Here is an 18,385-nt window from a genome sequence, read left to right as displayed (position 1 = left end):
TGGATGTGCCGACACTTCGTTCACGCGTGCCTTCACTCAGAAAGTATTGGCTGAATGCCTGCAGGTGCCCTGGCTGCCCCCCAGGCCCTGTGGAGGCGGACTCCCCACCTTCTTTCGGCTTTCTGCCCATTTGTGTCCTAAGTGATGCGCTTCCCAGCAAGCTTCCGTTGTCTCGGCCGCCCTGAGTCTCCACGGTGCCTGGCACAGGTTGAGACCCCCTTCATTCATTCTTTCTGCACATACCAACTGTGCCGGCTCTGTACAGGCGCCATCCGAGGTGTGGGGAGTCAGGGGTGAAGGGCCGAGCTGCACTCGGTCCCACAACAAGAGCTGACTTTCTGATGAGGGAGTATGTGAAATAAATCAGCCCAGGGTGCCCCGTCAAGACCTGTCTCCTAGGTTATGGGTCCCTGATGTGGCAGGCAGTTAACCCCCTGCCCAGGGCAGCGTCCTGAGAGAGGCCAGTTTTTTTCTGCTCGACACCCTTTCTCCACCCTGATGTCAGGTCGTTGTGCGGGGACCCAAATGCCAGTGCAGGGTAGGGGACCCGTGCAATCCTGCTGACCCTATCACCCACCTCTACATCACCCGCAGCCAGGGAAACCTACGGGACACAGCAGCAGCCCCGTCCAGAAGGTGAGGAGGACAAGGACTCCATTCTCTAACGCCTCGCCCCTGACCTGCCCAGGCAGCCCCTCCTGCCGCGCGTGCCCCTCTCCAGACCCCCGAGGCGTCGCCTCCGGGAGCCCCCGCATCCTCCCCACGCACACGGCTCCCCATTGGGCCATCCCTGACCGACGATGGCCCCGATGGCCCTGTCTGGCCTCCAGAGTCCGACGGCCCTGTGGGCACCAACCCGACCACATTCTCTGCCCGCAGCACGCGTGCCCGCTCGGGCGCTCGGGCACCCAGGGGGCGCTCGGATTGTTCGCGGGGCTCACCGCCATCCTCCTGATGTGCCCCGCCTTCCCCCTCCACCCCCACCCTCTTCTGAGTGGCTGTCTGCGCCCCACCCCGTCCTCCTGCCCGGGCAGTTAGAGGTCCCTGCACCTAATGACCCCGCGCCTTCCTTCCCGACTTGGCTGGGGGCTTCTTGCAGGCCTAGCAGGTGGGCTTGGGGAGGGCGAGCACGTGGGCGCAGGCGGGGCGGAGCGAGGAGCCCGGAAAGGGGCGGACCGAGCAGATGGGGCGGGCGGGGCCGAGAAGGTGAAGGCCAAAGGGGCGGGCCCAACAGGTGGGCGCAGACGCGGGAGGGACCGACCAAGCGGGTGAGCGCAGTCGGGGCTCAGCCTCCGGCGCCCCGGGCGCCAACGTTGGTTGGGGGCGGGGCGTCCGGCCCGGGGCGGGGCTCGCCAACCCCCGGGACCCGCCCGCGGCCCCCGCCCCCTCCCGGCCCCGCCCCCCACGCCCTGGCGGGGCGGGCGGCGGACCCGCGGCCCGGCTGGCAGCAGCGGCCGCCCGCACTGCGCCCCGGCGGCCGACTTCGCCGCAGCTCCTCGTGCCGCCGCCCGGCCGGTGCCCCGCCTTCCCCCTCCACCCCCACCCTCTTCTGAGTGGCTGTCTGCGCCCCACCCCGTCCTCCTGCCCGGGCAGTTAGAGGTCCCTGCACCTAATGACCCCGCGCCTTCCTTCCCGACTTGGCTGGGGGCTTCTTGCAGGCCTAGCAGGTGGGCTTGGGGAGGGCGAGCACGTGGGCGCAGGCGGGGCGGAGCGAGGAGCCCGGAAAGGGGCGGACCGAGCAGATGGGGCGGGCGGGGCCGAGAAGGTGAAGGCCAAAGGGGCGGGCCCAACAGGTGGGCGCAGACGCGGGAGGGACCGACCAAGCGGGTGAGCGCAGTCGGGGCTCAGCCTCCGGCGCCCCGGGCGCCAACGTTGGTTGGGGGCGGGGCGTCCGGCCCGGGGCGGGGCTCGCCAACCCCCGGGACCCGCCCGCGGCCCCCGCCCCCTCCCGGCCCCGCCCCCCACGCCCTGGCGGGGCGGGCGGCGGACCCGCGGCCCGGCTGGCAGCAGCGGCCGCCCGCACTGCGCCCCGGCGGCCGGCCTCGCCGCAGCTCCTCGTGCCGCCGCCCGGCCGGCCCCCGCGGGCCCTGCCTGGCCATGGCCGCGGCCACCTCCCCTCCCAGGGCCGAGAGAAAGCGCTGGGCCGGGGGCCGCCTGCCGGGCGCCCGGCGGGGCAGCGCGGGCCTGCCCAAGAAGTGCCCCTTCTCCCTGGAGCTGGCCGAGGGCGGCCCGGCGGGCGGCGCGCTCTACGCGCCCACCGCTCCGCCCGGCGCCCCGGGGCCCGCGTCCCCCGCCGCGCCCGCCGCGCCCCCCGCCGCCGCCGCCGCCGCCGCCGACCTTGGCCCGCGGCCGCCGGTGAGCCTCGACCCGCGCGTCTCCATCTACAGCGCGCGCCGCCCGCTGCTCGCGCGCACTCACATCCAGGGCCGCGTCTACAACTTCCTGGAGCGCCCCACCGGCTGGAAGTGCTTCGTCTACCACTTTGCCGTGTGAGTATCGCCGGCGGCCGGGGCTGGGAGCTCTCCGCGGGGCCGGGGAGGGCGTGCGGGGAGCGCTGTCCCTGTGCCACCTGCTGCCGCCCGAACCTGCTCGGAGCTGCGGCTCAGACCAGCCCGAGGGAAGGAAGGGGTTAATGGGAAAAACAGAGGCAGCGGGGAGCTTGTGTGTTGAAGTTCAGGGGCGCGTGGGTCTGACCCCGTGGGGGTGGGAAGCTCCCCGCCGGCGCTGCCCGGGCGTGAGTCGGGGGAGCCAGCGGGGAGGAGCGCGCTGCCCAAGCTGGCCCGCTCCTCCCTGGAGGGACGGTCCAGGTGTTAGTCCTTCGGCGGGGGGGACGGGGGCAGGGGAGAGAGTTCCCCGGGCGGGGCTGGGAGGCAAGAGAGGGCAGGGCCCGGTGCCCCCGCTGGGGCAGCAACATCTCAGACCCTCCCCGGTCCAGGCGGGCCCCGTGGGGCGTCTCCTGCGCAAACGGAGCAGGGTTGCCCCACAGGGTGGCAGGCCTCGTGGTGTAGCCTGAGGTGTCAGCATGGCCGTGGGGAGTGGCCAGCCAGGCTCTGGAAACCCTGGGCTGAAGCAGAGGAGCCTGGGGGGGGACACACGGGGTGGCGGGGAGGAGAGAGGTCGGGCCCCTGATTCCATCGGTCGATCAGAGGAAGCTGTGCGCCAGGCGAAAGCAGCGCCCTATAGGCAGCACCTGGCCCCGCTGCTGCCCAGGTGGTTCTGATGCCAGCGGCCGCTGCGCGTGCCTGCGTGGGGCAGGGCAGGGCGCTCTGGGACGGGGCCACGGGGAGCCCTCCCCCAAGCTCGCGGCCCTGCTTCCCCGCCGCCTGGCCAGTGGGCTCTGGGTGTGAGGCCGGCCTCTGGCCTGTGAGCCTCGGCTTGGCCGTCCCCGGGCCGACCTCCGAGGCTGCTCTGGGGGCTGCGCGGGTGACCTCCCTCTGGCTTCCCGTTGGTAGGGGCAGGTGCCCGTCCCTGCCCCCTTGGCGGGCCTGGGGCTGGGAGAGACCTGGCTGGGGGGTGTCCGGGGCCCTCTTTTGTCCCACTCCGGTAGCCACCACCGGAGCCCAGGGAGCAGAGCGGCTGGCTTGGCGCGCGGTCTCGGCAGGTGCGGCGAGGTGGGGCGCGTGACCTCGGTTCCTCACCTTTGCTCCTCTGAGCGCAGGTGGTACTAGGGTTGCTGCCCTCCCTGCGGAGGGGCGGGCCTTCCAGAGCAGGAGGGCAAGTGGTGGGGACAGTGTCCTCGAGGCTCTCCCCCGCCCAGGCCCCGCCTGCCGAGGTGCCAGAGGGAGCTCAGCCGTGGCCGCGGCTGGTCTGCGGGAGAGCGCGGCCTGGTCTGCGGCTGCAGCGGCAGCAGCTTGTCTTGGGGTTTGGGGGGAATGTTTTGTGTGCGCTGACCCTGAGGGATCCTGCCCTGGTCTGACGCCGGCTGTCTGAGCGCCCAGCCAACAGCTGGCTCGTGGGTGCTGCCGTGCACGTGGGCTGCCTGCCCCCCAGTCCTCACCTGCCGGACCCCAAGCTCCTGGAGGGGGCCAGGGGCGGGACGGACCCCACGGCCGGTCCTGGAGCAGAGCCTGCCCAGCCGCCTCTCTGTCCCGGAACCCTACGTGCCAGCTCTGGGCAGAGGATCGCCAGGCAGTGCGGCAGTGCCTCCTCAGCCCTGGGGCTGCCAAGGCGAGGGGCCTGCAGACACCCCACTGGCTCGCGTCCTGGGGTGGCGGGCCAGAGGGTGCGCGCGTTGCCCAGGCCCCCCGGCCGCTGCGGTGCCTTGTGGGGGGAGAAGGCTTGCCACTCCCCAGAGGACGTCTCTGCTTTTACGCTTGTGTTTTCTTCCTGATTCTGATTGTTTAGCTCTCGGAAGTTGCTCAGCAGAGTGTGCCTTGCCCAGCCTCGCCAGGAGCTGTAGGGCAGGGGTGGCTTCTGGGGACAGTAGCTACGTGGCTTCCCCTCGGGGGGGGAGGAGCTGGGAATGGGGGCCCTCCAAGGGTGGCTTGGTGACCTTGGGTCAGTCTTTTCCCGCTCTCGTCCCCGTCTGTAAGAGGTGTGCCGCAGTCCTCCGTGCAGGGTGGGTCTGCAGGTGGACCCTGGCTAGGCAGGGGACGTGGCTTCCCTGGGGCCCGGGAAGGTGCCCCCTCACCTCCAGGAGGTTGGCAGGGCCCCAGACACTCTCTGAATTGGCCAGTGTCTCCAGGGGACCTGGGCTCAAGCTGGGATTGCAGGGGCACCCTGGGACTGAGTGGCCAGAGCCTGGCCGCAGCGCTGAGAAAAGGAGTGGACGGTGCCCGCTCTGGCCCTGGTGTTGTTCTGAGAAGCGTCCGAGATGGTAGCAGAGAGAAATCTCTGTCCTTGGTGAGGCAGATGGTGAAACGTGCGGGCTGATTGTTACGACCCAGGCTGAGCTCGGTTTCCGGCCTGGGAAGGATGAGCCCGGCCTTGAAGGGCTGGGGCCTGGGTGGGTGTGGGAGCCGCTGTCCTGCGGGCCCTGCAGGGCTGGGCACACTCTCCCAGGCGCAGCTGGGGAAGCAGGCCAGGATATCCTGTCCCCCTCCTGGTCGGGGAACCCCTGCTCTGGCCAAGAGGAGAGCGGCCCTTCCTGTGCGCGGCCGCCTGCCCCGTCTGCCGGGGTCAGGGGGCGGGAGGCTGCCCCCCCGCCCGGCGCTGCCCCTGGCCCCCAGTCCTCATCTGAGGCTCTTCGCACCCCCACCGTGCGGCGGCTCCCACTCTGGCTGAGGGCGAGGGAGGCCTGGCCTCCATGCTGATGGGCCTTGGCCGGGGTTGTCTGGTTGGGGAGATGCCTGGACTGGAGTGGGGCCCGGGGGCCCCGTAGCAGCCCTCCCTGGCCGCTGGGCTGGGCCTCCACAGCCTCCGTCTGTAGAGACCAGGATGGAGGCTGCCCCCAGCTTCCGCGTCCCTCCTGCCGGGCGGGGGGCTTCCAGTCACAGGAGCCCGGAGGAGCCCCCTCCTCTCTCCTTCTCCCTCTCTTTTCTCTCCCCCTCCTCCCCCCCGACCTCTCGGAGCCGCAGGGTGACACGTGCAGGCTCCTGTCTTCTTCTGGCTGCTCCCACCCACGCAGCCTGGGAGAAGCCCCCGTGCCTCAGTTTCCTCATGCGGGGACAGGTGCCCCTCGCCCCCTCCGTCAGCATCCCCGCTGGTTGGGAGAAGCTTGGAGGTTGTGGGGGGCTAAGGGGAGGTTTGGGGGGAGGGCCCAGGAGTGCGTCCTGTCCCTGCCCTCCCGCCACCCTGCCTTTCCCAGGTTCCCGAGGACTTTCCGGTGGCTTTGGCGGCACCTTCAGAGCGGGTGTTAATAATTGATGGCGCTGGCAGCGTTCCCTGGCGGTTTGCTGGGCCGAGCCCGCCCGCCCGCCTTTCTGAAAGTGGAGGCCAGTTCCCCGGTCGCATCCCCGCACCCTGGCCCCTGGTGCCCGTCCCACCCCAGGCAGACCCGCCCGGAAGGGGAGCTGGTCAGGGAGGGCGGAGGGCAGGGGCGGAGGGGGACAGGCTCTCTGGTCTCCCCACCATCCCCTTTGAGACGCCTCCAAGGAGCCCTTGGCGCCCAGTTCCCAGTAAAGCTGGGGGAGTTCCTGCTGGTGCTTTCCCCGGTGTCGCCTTCTCCAGGGCCCGGTCCTCTGGTCTCCCCCGGCTGTCTAGAGACCCCTCACTGCCACCCCAGACCCAGCCCGCTGTTTCTGGACCCGCTGCCCGCTGTATGCTGAGCGCCTCAGCGTGGTCTGGCACTAGCCGGGGGACCACAGGTGTCCCTTACGCCGGGGCCACCGGCTGGGGAGGAGGGGCCCCGGGAGAGACCTTGAGGCTCCAGGGGAGGCGGTGGGAGGGGAGGGACGGTCCCGGGGGTGGGAGCGCCTGGGCTGGAAGGCACGCCCGGCGAGCGCCGAGGTCTGGGGCCCGGAGGCCGCCTGGCGCAGGACGCGGAGCGGGCCGTGTGGGCGCTCGGCCCCGGGCGGCGTCCAGGCTCCGTGCCCCAGCGTTGCCCCGTGGCTGGGCCACCTCCCTGAGTCCGCATCCCCTCCCCTGTGGCAGGCACGCCCGGCGAGCGCCGAGGTCTGGGGCCTGGAGGCCGCCTGGCGCAGGACGCGGAGCGGGCCGGGCTGTGTGGGCGTCCAGGCTCCGTGCCCCAGCGTTGCCCCGTGGCTGGGCCACCTCCCTGAGTCCGCATCCCCTCCCCTGTGGCAGGCTTGCTCGGGTGGGAGCGACCGCTCGCCCGTGCCTGGTTCTGAATCGTCGGCTCCCCGTGGGCTCGGTGCCCGTGGCCCCCGCTTGCACCCGTGGGGGTACCCAGGGCTGGAGGGGTGGGAGGGGCCCATTTGCAGGCGCAGCCGCCACGCCCTGGGACCTTCCTGCAGCAGGGTCTCGTGGGCCGGGGGCTTCGTCCCGGGGAGGCCGGCCTGGAGCACCGCGCCCACCGGGGGGTCCCGGCTCCACCCAGGGCGTCCGATTCCGATGCCCCGGCTTCTAAAGGTGTCAGGGGCTCCCGATCGTCCTCCTCCTGCAAAAGCCGGTTCCCAGGCTGACTCTTCTGGCGTGAACGGGGCTTTGCGGGCCAGTGTGTCCTGGGGCCGCTGCCGAGAGACAGGTGTGTCCGGCAGGTCAGGAGCCCGGGTCCTGGTTTCTCGCCAGTTCCCGGTGCTGTGCGCCGAGTGGGGTGGCGCTCCCGATGGGGGCCCTGGGCTGAGCCCTCCCTGCCTCCTGGTCTGGGCCGCGGACCCAGGTAAACTTTGAGGCCCTTCTCGGACCGATGTTCTAAACCGGCTTTCAGCTCGTGGGGCATTTCTCGGGCTCAAGGCCCTGCCCACGGGTGAGGTGGACGGGCTGGGACGGTGTCAGGTGTGGCTCCTGTGAGGTGGAGACGGTGTCCAAGGACGCCAGCGTGCGGGGAGAAGGTGCTGGGCCTGGAGGAGCGGGGACCGCGAACCCGAGGCCAGACGGGGGGTGCGGTTGCTGCTGGGAAACGCCACGGACGCTCACGTGTGCTGGTTGGTGCCTGGGCTCTGCTGCTGCGGGGAGAAGGAGGAGGAGCTCCGTCACCTGGACCCTTCACCTCGGACTCTGCGGATCCAGGCCTGGATGCAGGGTCCAGCGGGCCGGCTTCACTCTCCCTGGGGAGGCACCTTGGAGCAAGGGGCAGAGCTTGGAGCAGGTTGGGTGACTGTCTGCACTCTGTCCTGGAGGGCAGAGAGGGCCGTGAGTTTCCCTCCAGAGGTTCCCCGAGTGCTGGGACAGCCCCACGTCTCACGGAAGGCGGGGTGGGGGGGGGGGTGGTTGGCAAGGGGTGGGGCCCCAGCTCTGTGACGCCGCGTGCCATTTTTACACACGGCTTCTGACAGTGTGATGGGACTTGGCCTCGCGATGGTTTGTCTTCTGCTTCCTGGCCAGGTGACCCCAGGTCCCTTCTCTGAGCCCACGTGGGCACTAGCTGGCGTGAGGGTACTGGGGCAGAGGGGCAGCCTGGCTCTCCCCCAGGCCCTGGTGGAAGACGGAGAGGGACGGGCCGGTGCTGTGTGCAAATCCTAGGCCCAGAGAGGGGAGGTGACGTGCCCATGGCCACCCAGCTGGGCATGCTCCAGGCTGCCCGCCTCTGAAGCCCGTCGCTCCTTCCGATGGTGGGGCCAGAATCCGGGTAGGCCTGACGGCGCCTTGTTCACGTGACTCCCTCCCACCCTGGGCAGGGGTTGTGATGCTGACCCTGGGGTGGCTTGGCCACGTGAGGGGTGGATGCCACCATTTGTCGGGGGAGGGGAAGGGAGGAGGAAGCTGCCTCCTGAGGGCAGTACGTGAGCCCAGAGAGGGCGTCCCTGGATGTGCCAGCATGGCTGGGGCGCTGGCTCTCCGCTCTTGGGGCTGCTAGCCTGTGGGTGGGTGACTAGCCTTTGGAGGCCTTTGATCTGGCTGCTTTAGGCCTCAGCCCTAAAGCCCTGCTGCCAGAACCACAGGCTGAGGCTCAGCCCGGAGACCCCCTCCTCCAGGAAGCCTTCCCACGTTGCCCCAGGCAGAGCCATGCCTTCTTTCTTTGCCGCCCCCTTGACCTGGTGCTCGGAGCCCCCATGGTGGCTCAGCCACTCTGGTGCCGTGTGGGGTATTGGTGTGTGCTGGTCTCGGCGCTCTTGGGCGTTAGAGGGTCCGAGTGGGTGGGCAGGGCCAGCCTGTTCCTAGCACGGATAGGCGCTCGGGACAGGGTCACCTGGTGTCCGGCCTTGGTAGCCCAGGGCCCCCCCCGGCCACCCGCCCCGAGCTTGGGCCGTGACGGTCAGCCTGCTGCCCGGCAGCTCCGAGCCCCACAGGCAGGCTGGGCCTGATGACATCGTCTGTGGGTATTTTTATCCAGTGACATTCCCGAGCTTGGGCGGCGGGTGAGCTCAGAGAGTGGTGGGGGCAGAGGCCGCTGGGCCCCTCCCATGGCTACGGGAGAGTGCTGTAGGCCCCTGTGTGTTTGAGGGCGGGGGCTTTTCGGAGCCCTTTCCCCCAGAACTTCTCCATCTTCCCAGTAGCCCTGGCCGGGGTCGGGGGGGCAGATCCTCACTGCCCCGGTGAAGAACCTGCAAAGGGAGTGTGTCCTGAGGAGGTGCCTGAACCCCCGTGCAGAGCGCGGTCCCCACTGAAGGGTGGGCGCGTGGCCCAGGGAGGTGGCACTGCCGTTGCCCGCGGCGGGCTCTGAGCGCAGGAGGACCGAGCCGTGGTCCCAGGGGCTCCGTGGGGGGTGTTGGCTCCGCCCGTCAGAGCAGGACTCTCCGAACACCCCCCGACCTGCGGGCGCCGTTCCGCCTTGCAGGGGCGGGGGCAGCGGACGCCGGGGCCCGCCCCGCGCGCTCGGGCTCTGGGCCTGCTCCCCGCTCCCCTTCTCTGCTCAGTGACCTGCGCGTGGGGAAGCAGGCCCAGCCACTTGGCTCGTGTGCCGCCCCCGGAAAGCTGCTCCGCTTCCGCCTGGATGTCTTACAATGCTGATGTTCCCGGCGTCGTGCCTGGCGTGTGCCCACTGGCCCTTACCGTCCCCGCTGCCCCCCGCACAGGCTCCCTCCGCCGCATCCGTGAAGCGCCCGGCGGCCGGCCCTTCCCACTTCCCGAGACGCTGGCCTCATGCCTGCCTCTCATCTCGGGCACCCCCCCCCGGCTGCGCCCGCCCACCGGGTGCCAGTTCACTGGGCAGCAGGGGCTGTGGGCGTCCCCCCCGTGTCTCTCAAGGGTGGGCTCTCTTCTCTGCCGGCTCTCAAAGCCATGCCCTCGGGCGGTTCCTCCACATTGTCCTGCCGAATTTGCTGCGAGTGCCATGCAGAGATCTAGAGAAAGTCAGAAAAAGGAGCCGGGAGTCCCCACCCCGCCCCCCGAGTCCGTTCAGCCCTGGAACGCTTCTCCGTGTGGAGATGCCCGGCCACGCTGGGACCCCCACTTCACCCCACCCCGCTCTGGGCCAGGCGCTGCCTCCTTCACTGCCAGGCTGATCGTAACCCTTCCATCTGGGAGGGGCCCGCGGAACGAGCCCTGACCCGGGGGGACAGGCCCCTGCCTCCCAGAGGGCCCCACCCGGCAGAGGGCAGCTGGGGGTCCCCGGGGCACCCAGAAGAGCTTCGGGTGGCGCCTGAGCGGCCCCGGAACCGCGTGCTTGGAACGTGTCAGCTTGACGGGCCACGTGGTTTGGATTTTTCTGTTCCAAGACATCTGCAGCTGGTCTCTCTCAAGAGTCGCATCCGCGTTCTTGGCTGGGACGGCTCAAAATGTTCTAAAACCCAGCTTGGGTAGTGAAAGCACTGTGGCACTGGCATGTGGACAAGCAATAGCACAGAATAAAAAAATCCACGTAGAGGCTCAATTGTGAATGAATGTTTAGCCAAAAATATAGGCAGCGTCTTCAACCAATGGGGAAAAGTTGGGGGGTTTCTAATAGGTGATGCTTCAGGAAGAAGAGGCGAGGCTGGACCCGCTCCTTGCACTGCACGCTGCGATGGGCCCCAAGTGGTCGGAAAACCACTCAGGTACCGCAAGGAGACTCGGGGGACCCTCTACAGTGCGAGGGTGAGAGTGGGGAGGCTCCTCTGTGACTCAAAAGCCGGTGCGTAGGGCTTCCCTGGTGGCGCAGCGGTTGCGCGTCCGCCTGCCGATGCAGGGGAACCGGGTTCACGCCCCGGTCTGGGAGGATCCCACGTGCCGCGGAGCGGCTGGGCCCGTGAGCCGTGGCCGCTGGGCCTGCGCGTCCGGAGCCTGTGCTCCGCAACGGGAGAGGCCACAGCAGGGGGAGGCCCGCATACCACAAAAAAAAAAAACAAACAAAATTATTTTTTTAAGAGAATTCCTTTATTTTTATTATTTATTCATGGCAAAAAAAAAAAAAAAAAAAAAGCCAGCGCGTTAAGGAAGAGGCTGTATGAGAAAGAAGTGGTTTTTGCGTGATACCACCACCTGGTGAGCAGTAAAGAGACCGGTGAAAATCCGGGGGAGAGACTGTGGCACATGCGCCGGGTTGATAGCTCTAAGATAGGAAGCGTTTCTGAAAACAGAGAAGAAAAAACCCAGTGACCCCACAGAAGACAAGCAAGAGAGGTGAGCAGAGAGTTTCCCAGGAAAAGTGGCTGGCGAGGTCGTCCTTAAACGTGTGAGAAGGTGCCAAGCCGCTCGCTGTCGGAGACGCGCAGACACGGGCTTCGCTGAGGCCCCACCAGGCTGGCGGAAGTCCGGAAGCCTTTACAGACATATGTAGCTGGCGGCCGCCGAGGCTCTGGGGAAGCAGCGGTCATGTTGCTGGAGGGTCTGCAAACTGGTAGAATCCGTGGGGAGCGGGATTTGGCAACACCTGGCGCAGTTATGCATGCCCGTACCCTCGGGCCCAGCAATCCCACTTCCGGGGACCTATCTTGAAGAGATTGGCAGAAAAAAAAAAAAAAAAAAAAGGAAAGTACACCTGTGCAAGGCTGATTGTTAAAGCGTTCTTTGTAAAAGCGCAAGATGGAGAACTCAGATGCCAGCCTGTAGGAAGCAGGTTGGATCCGCTGCGTGCAGAATATCGTGCAGGTGTGGGAAAGGGACAGTGCAGTCTTCACGTGCTTTTGTGGAGTGATTACCAGGAAATATTTTTACGTGGAAAAAAACCCCACCACACGCACACAGTGGATAAAAGTATAACAAGCTGCTGCTCCTGTAATAAAAGGGTACACCGATATAGATATGCTTATTTTATATTAAGAAACAAAGGCAGTGGAAGGATAAACCGAAACGTATAAAAAGCTACCTCTGGGCAGGGGGACATGGCAGAACCCAAATGTCTCTGAGGATGAGTATAGATGGTTTTATAGATGTGAGTTTGGAACCTTGTAAATAGTTCCCATAACTTTAAATATGAAAGCAACTCCTGACCTCGTAAATCCCTAAATAAATCTTAAGGAGAAGAAGAAGTCCTTCAACACCGAAATGAAACAGATGACCCTAAGTTTGCACTGGGGTGGAATAAGCCCCGGAAAGATCTTGTCTCGGGGGACCTGTTGCCGGTGGGTTCAGAGCGAACGGAGCTGGGTGTGTGCGTGTGCGCTGGTTTCAGCCGCGGTGTCAACGGTTGCGAGGGTGTTTGTTTTATTATTCTAAGGCCCTTGCATGGGAGTCATGGGGTGAGGCTGCTGAGGAATTCTGTTGGTGTCGCTGAGAGCTGGGTGTTGAGCACAGAACGGAGCCGATGAAACGTAGACGGTGCTAAAGAGCAAAACCCTCCAGCCTGCATCTGGTGAGAAGCATCGGCATGTGTTCGCGATGATTTTGTTTAAAAACTGCTTCTCGGGGCTTCCCCGGCGGCGCAGCGGTTGGGAGTCCGCCTGCCGAGGCGGGGGACGCGGGTTCGCGCCCCGGTCCGGGAGGATCCCGCGTGCCGCGGAGCGGCTGGGCCCGTGAGCCGTGGCCGCTGCGCCTGCGCGTCCGGGGCCTGCGCTCCGCGACGGGAGAGGCCGCGGCAGGGAGAGGCCCGCGTACCGCGGAAAAAACAACAACAACAACAAAAAACTGCTCCTCTGTTTACATGAAAGGGCGAGAAAGGAGGGCTGGCTTGTTGCTATGAGCATCCCTGGCCCCCAGGTTGTGGCCCCCAGGTGCCCTTTCCCCGGAGGGAAACCGGGGGTCCCAGAGAAACGTCTGCATCCAGGTCTGGGGCAGGAAACATACAAGCTGAGCCTGGACCATCGCGCCGCATGGGAAAGCGGGAAGCTGCGTCAAGGCCCCTGGGGCCACGTCTCAAGGACTTGGAGTCAGCGGAAGGACGTGCCCACTGGCTGCATCACCGTAAGTCGAGAGTAAGGCCCTCCTCGGTGGATTGATGGCCTCACGAGGAGCTTAAATCCCAGGCTGCACCCTGCATCCATTTGTGGGACAAACCAGCAGCCGCCTTTGGAGGATAATAGGGAGGCCGCTGGTTATTTTGAACCCCAGCAAGTAAAGGAAAAGACACAGCCCGGGTCCTGCTTCCCCACATGCAGCTGCACCTCAGGGAAACCACACAGCCGGTGAGGTCCTGCCTCTTTGGGATCCTGGCTGATGCCTGACTAGGCGACTCTGGGGCTAAAGCGTCACCGTGGCCTCCCGCTGGGGTCGTGGGTTCGGCTTTGAGTCTCACGGCTGCTGAGGTCTCCAAGGCGGAGACGGCCAGACACCCCGCGCCTCTGGAATTTTTTGCACAGAGACCATAAGAAATCAGTCACTTGCAGACTCATATCAAACCCCTATCGGTGAGTGGCGGTGAAAGGGCTCCCCCTGATTCTGCGTGATGGCGAGTTGTATGATGACTTCATTATATACTACAATGTAACAATAATAGAAATAAAGTGCACGGTAGCTTGAATCATCCCGGAAACCCCTCCCCCCCGCCACCCCCACGTCCGTGGACAAATTGTCTTCCATGAAACCGGTCCCTGGTGGCAAAAAGTTTGGGGACCGCTGACCTACAGGACAAGAGGCCTGATTTCTTCAATGAATAAATGAGCAAGAAATAAAAAAAAAACAAAAAAACAAAAAAGAGGGTGTGGGAACATATAGATTGAAAGAGTCCATAAGAAGCATTTAGGGATCGGTGGTGACATGACCTTAGGTCGTGATTAAACACATTGAAAAAGCCTTGTTTGCAGTCACCTAGTTCAGGGACATGTGCCTTTTTGCCACGAGTGTTGCTGGCCTGTGGCTGTGCCGTCCTGATGTTTCATCCACAGGGTCTGAGTGGTTCCTTCCCTTTCCAGGCAGGGACAGAGACTTCAGGGGTCCCAGGGGCCGTGGAGCAGCCTGGTTAGACCCAGCTGCCTGACTCACCGAGGCCCCTTGGCCATAAGATGGGGGACGGAGGGGATAGGAGGTCCTGCCTCAGCAGTTGCGGGGAGGGCCGTCTCTCTCAGAGGAGCGCTTCCTCCCAGGCATGGGGTGTTCTGGTTTCTTGTTTGGGGTCCTTGACATCCTTGTCCACTGGCTGGGCTGAGGCCCTGAGCCCCTTCCTGTGGACGGGAACCCTGCTGTCGGAGGGAGGCCCCGTTCCTCCACGGTGTTTCCCAGCCCCTGACTCTAAGCTTCCCAAGTCTCAGGAATGTGAGGCCTGGGGTTGCTGTGGAATAAGGGGAGGGTCTGGGACCCCTGGGCCAGCGCAGGGCACAGTGTGGAGTAGGTGCCCCCGAGGGGTGGGGGGGTGGGGGGGGAGGATGGACGGACAGATGTAGAGATGGATGGGGGATGGACACGTGGAATGATGGCTGGCTGGCTGGGCGGGTGGATGGGTGGACAGGTGGCTGGATGGCTCCACGCTGGCCCCAGCACCCCAGGTATACCGGTCAGCCATCTGCTGTCCCGAGAGGGGCGTTCTGGACGTGGTCTGTAGGCGGTGCCTTTGGCCACACATGTCCCCAGTGTGGTTGGGTGGACCGGCTGTCGGGCCAACCTAGCCAAAGCCCAAGACCCAGAAAGTGGCAGAGTGTCCTCGGCGGGGAGACCTAGCCCTGCCGTCTTTCCGGGGTTCCCACACCCAAAGGCTGTCTCTGTGGGCATTGGTTTGGGAAGCCACGGGAGCCGTCTGTGGCCTGGATTCTGGGTAAATGGGGCTGTGGGTGGGTCGCCGCGCCGTCCCCGGGGCTGCCCGGCTGCCGTGCGTGAAGTGGACGTGAGCACGGCTGGCCGGCGGGGCCGGTGCCCGGGCTGCGCTCTCTGGGGCTGAGTCTCAGCTCGCCTCCTAGTCTCGTCGTGGACCGTGCGCCGGCCCTGCGGGCTCCCGGGGAGGGCCTCAGCTTCTAGGACGTGCACACGGAGCCGTGTGCAGTGTCCGCTCCGGTTGGGGTGGCAGCCCTCGCGGCCCGCCCCACCACAGCCCCTGGAGACCCCGCCGTCCCCGCACGTGGCCGTCCTCTGGGTGCTTCCTGCTCGCCTCCCATGTGCCCCGGGGGTAAGGGTGACCTCACTGAGAATCAGCTCGGGGAGGCCGGGCGGTGGTGAGGGACCTGGTGGGGCGGGCAGGAGGCCGGGAGTCCAGGTTTCTGCCGGGCGCGGCCAGCAGCCGTGTGGGGTCCTAGGGGCGAGGGTCCCAGCCTGGTTTGAGACCCTCGAGCTGCTGAGTGGGGGGAAGGGGGGAGGGGGAGGGGGGGAGGGGGAGGGGGAGGAGGGTGGGGGCCAGGGCAGATTCCAGGAGGCCCCAGTTTGCGTGTGATCAGAGCAGGGAGTCCCGACACATGGTTCTGCTCCTGGCCTGTCCCTGACCTGCCGTGCGCCCTGGGGTGACCGGGTGACCCCCTGTGTCCCTGGAGAGGCCCGTCCCTACCCCACCGAGCCGAGGATAAAACAGGAGATGGGGCGGGCGAGAAGCCCCCGGAGGTGGAGGCCGCTTTCTGCCCTCCCCCATCTGGCCCCCTGGATCAGGGCCCAAGGTCCCGCGTGCAGCTTGGCGGGGGCGTGGGCACCTCCCGGGCAGCGCTGGAATGTTCTGGCTGCCCTTGGCACGAGGGGGATGGGCGAGGCCGGGGGCTCCGCGGGCCTGGCCGGCCTCGTCCCCAGGACAGGCCCCACCTCCGTGCTCTTATCAAGGTCTCTGGCGGACGGCCCGCCACCTCCGAGTCACGCCGCCCCGGGGTGTCCGTGGGCCTTTCCAGCCTCTTTGGGCAGGCGGTCCTTTGGGGCGGGCTCCCCGTGCCCTGTGATGGGGCGCCTCGGTGCTTGCTCAGGGACAGCGGGGACCGTGGGGCTGAGGACTGAGCGGGTTTGGGGCACTCGAGGCTCCGAGCAGCAGCTTCCCACTTCCCGAGACCCCAGGAGGTTGCCTGGGAGGGCGTCAGCCCCGCGGCAGCTGGCCGGGCCCCTGGCTGCGCCCGGTCACTCCGGGGTCCCTCTCCACGGGACCGCCTCCCCAGGAATTGTTCGGCAAACTCACCACGGGGAGGGTGGGAGCCAGCCCCCCGGGGCTGCTCGTTGGGCATGGGGTTTGGTTTAACAAAAGGGGGCCCAGGACAGAGGGCCCTGTCTTTCCAGCAGGCAGCGCTGTTGAAAGGCTGGCACGAGGCAGAGCGGGGTCAGGACGCTGGGGGACACTCTGGGACAAGTACGGCCTGGACGGGGTGTGACAGGAAGGCAGCGGCCCCTGGCAGCAGACGGCAGGCCGCGCGCTCACCGGGGCCAAAACGCGAGGCCGTACAGGTGGGGGACGGTCTGAAAGTGGACGCCGAGGGGTTCCTGGTGGTCACCCCTGGCTGTGGGTTCTGGGTTGCAATTTTTAAACTTTTGCTTCTCTGAATCTTCTACTTTGAAAATACCGGTCGTTCAGGAAAATAATAAAGCGTCGTTTTTATTAAGATAAGCAGCAAGCACACCCCAGGAGGGTCCTGGGGCCCTTGGTCCTTCCCGCGGCTGAGAATCAATCCTCAGCGGGTTGAGCACGGTATGGCGCCGGGGGGAGTCCCGGGGGCGCGTGCCCGCCGGGGTCTGGCACTGCCTCCACATCGGGCCGGGACAGGCCTGGCTCCCAGGTCCTGCCCTTGGGGAGACAGCGGGCTGGGAGTCGCCAGGATGGGCAGGGCTGCCGTGTAGGGGACCCCAGCTTCTCTCACGGGATCACGATTGCACGGCCCATGTCGGGGTCCCACCCGGCCCAGGTCTGGGGTGACCTGGAGGGCAGACCTCGGGGGGGTCCTGCCCAGAGACAAAAGGGGCCAGCTGTCGGGGCGGAAGTCCCTTCAGAGGCCTCGGGCCTGGGGAAGGAAGGGCATCCCTGGGAGCCGGACAGCAGGCTCACAGCGCCGCCGTGGCCCCGACCCACGTGCCCAGCCCGGGAGCCCGGTTGCCCATCCAGGAGGGAGGCCCAGGGCCCTCGCTGCAGCCGCAGCCCTTGGGGCGGTCCCCTGTGACGGCGGCCGGCTGCCCTCTGCCCAGCCACGTGGCCTGAGACCGCTGATGCCGCCGCGGCCAGGCCAGCCGGGGGTCTGAGTGGGAGGGAATCACAGCCGCCAGGGCGGGGGCAGCTGACGGCCCCGCGGCCGGTCGAAGTGGGTGGAGGCCCCCGGGGGACAGCCACAGGGCCACATCATTGGCGGGGGGCAGGGCTGGTGTCGGGCCCCATCCCGGGACTGTCCCTTGCTTCCTGGGCTGCTCTGCGCCACCCCCAACCTGTGCTGGCTGCTCCCCCCAGGGGTTCTGCCCTGAGCGGCGGGGGGCGTGCCGGGTGTCGGCGTGGCCGCTCGGGGCCGCGTTGCCTGCCGGTGGCCGGGGCAGCCGTCCTCCTTCCTGGATGTCCCCAGGGTGTCGGGGCCTGGCGCTGTGCGCAGCGTGGCCCAGCCTGACGGGGCCGGCTGGCCTCGGTTCCCTGCCTCGCGCCGTCGCCGCGCCGCTCCTGGTGAACTCCCGGCCGGGAGCTTCTGGGGTGGGGGGTTGGAAGGGGTGGCCTCCGGTGACCCCGCAGCCCGACGCTTGCTTTGTGGGGCAGGGCGTGTGCCGTCGGGCCCCGAGCCTGGGCAGCCCCCGGGGGACGGGCTGGCCCGTCTGCCCACCAGCAGCGCTTCCGGAGCGGGAAGGTCGTCCTCGGCTTGACGGGCCTTGGCGGGAGCTGAGCCTCCCCGGGTGGTTCTGGATTTGGGTGGTTCCTGGTGGCACCTGCCTGGCTGGTAACACGACCCGTCCTTCCTAGGGAGCTGGGTGACCGCGTCACCTAGGGTTGCCTCCCGGGGTGGGGCCTGGGCGTGTGGGCACCGCTCCCTCCAGCCCTGGGCTGAGGCTGAGACCGCGGGTCGCCCCAGGGGACTCAGGAACCAGTCGGTGAGGCCTCGGCTCAGCACGTGTTGCCAGTGAGGCTGGACAGGGACCTTCCTTGTGGAGGAGGTGCAGACTCACTGTGGCCCTGGGTGGGGGGGACCAGGCCCCGGTGCGAGAAGGGCCCTCCGAAGGCCGGGGGACGCCTTGGCTGAGCTCCGGCCCGGACGGCTGTGTGTCGGCGGGGAGGCCCCCTCCCGGGCCTGTCCCCTCTGTCTGCGCCGTCCCTGGCGCACCTTCCACTTTGCAGGAGCGCCGTGGGGGCTGGCAGAGCGCGAGTCCTGGAGGAAAGGGGGCACCGGGCTCCTCTCCGGTCCTGGGGCCGCTGTCCTCAGAGGGGTGAGGGGCTGGCAGCGTTGCCGTCCCCTGGGCTCGTCCTGGAGTGTCTGTCCGGGTGGCACTGTGGACGTCCGCCTGGCCTCGGGGCTTGGTCTCCGGTGTCAGCCTCGCCCCGGGGAACACGACCGACGGGAGGCTGGAAAGCCCTTTGGGAGCTCACTGCTGGCAGGCCCTGCCTGTGGCCGGGCTACAGGAATGTCAAGGGAGGGTGCTGCCGGGAGGGGGAGAGCGGGGCTGGGGGGGGCGGGGGAAGCGTTCCTGCCTCTAGGGCAGCCAGCGGGGAGGGGTGCGCTCTGTGCCCCGGCCCTGG

General features: G+C 67.1%; 1 protein-coding gene across 2 annotated transcripts in view; it reads left to right on the top strand.

Annotated features, from left to right (window-relative positions):
- The first annotated feature begins 2,097 nt into the window (after positions 1-2,097).
- Positions 2,098-18,385, top strand: part of KCNQ1 (potassium voltage-gated channel subfamily Q member 1) — a 364,341-nt gene continuing 348,053 nt past the window's right edge. For both annotated transcript variants that reach the window (XM_024133313.3, XM_028478569.1), the window contains exon 1: positions 2,098-2,489. In XM_024133313.3, coding sequence (XP_023989081.1) covers positions 2,098-2,489 — 392 coding nt within the window. The remainder of the gene's footprint in view (positions 2,490-18,385) is intronic.

This window comes from Physeter macrocephalus, chromosome 18 (genome assembly GCF_002837175.3).
Source record: "Physeter macrocephalus isolate SW-GA chromosome 18, ASM283717v5, whole genome shotgun sequence".
Taxonomy (NCBI): Eukaryota; Metazoa; Chordata; class Mammalia; order Artiodactyla; family Physeteridae; genus Physeter; species Physeter macrocephalus.
The sequence above is the reverse complement of the archived record's forward strand: the minus strand, read 5'-3'. Positions and strand labels throughout refer to the sequence as shown.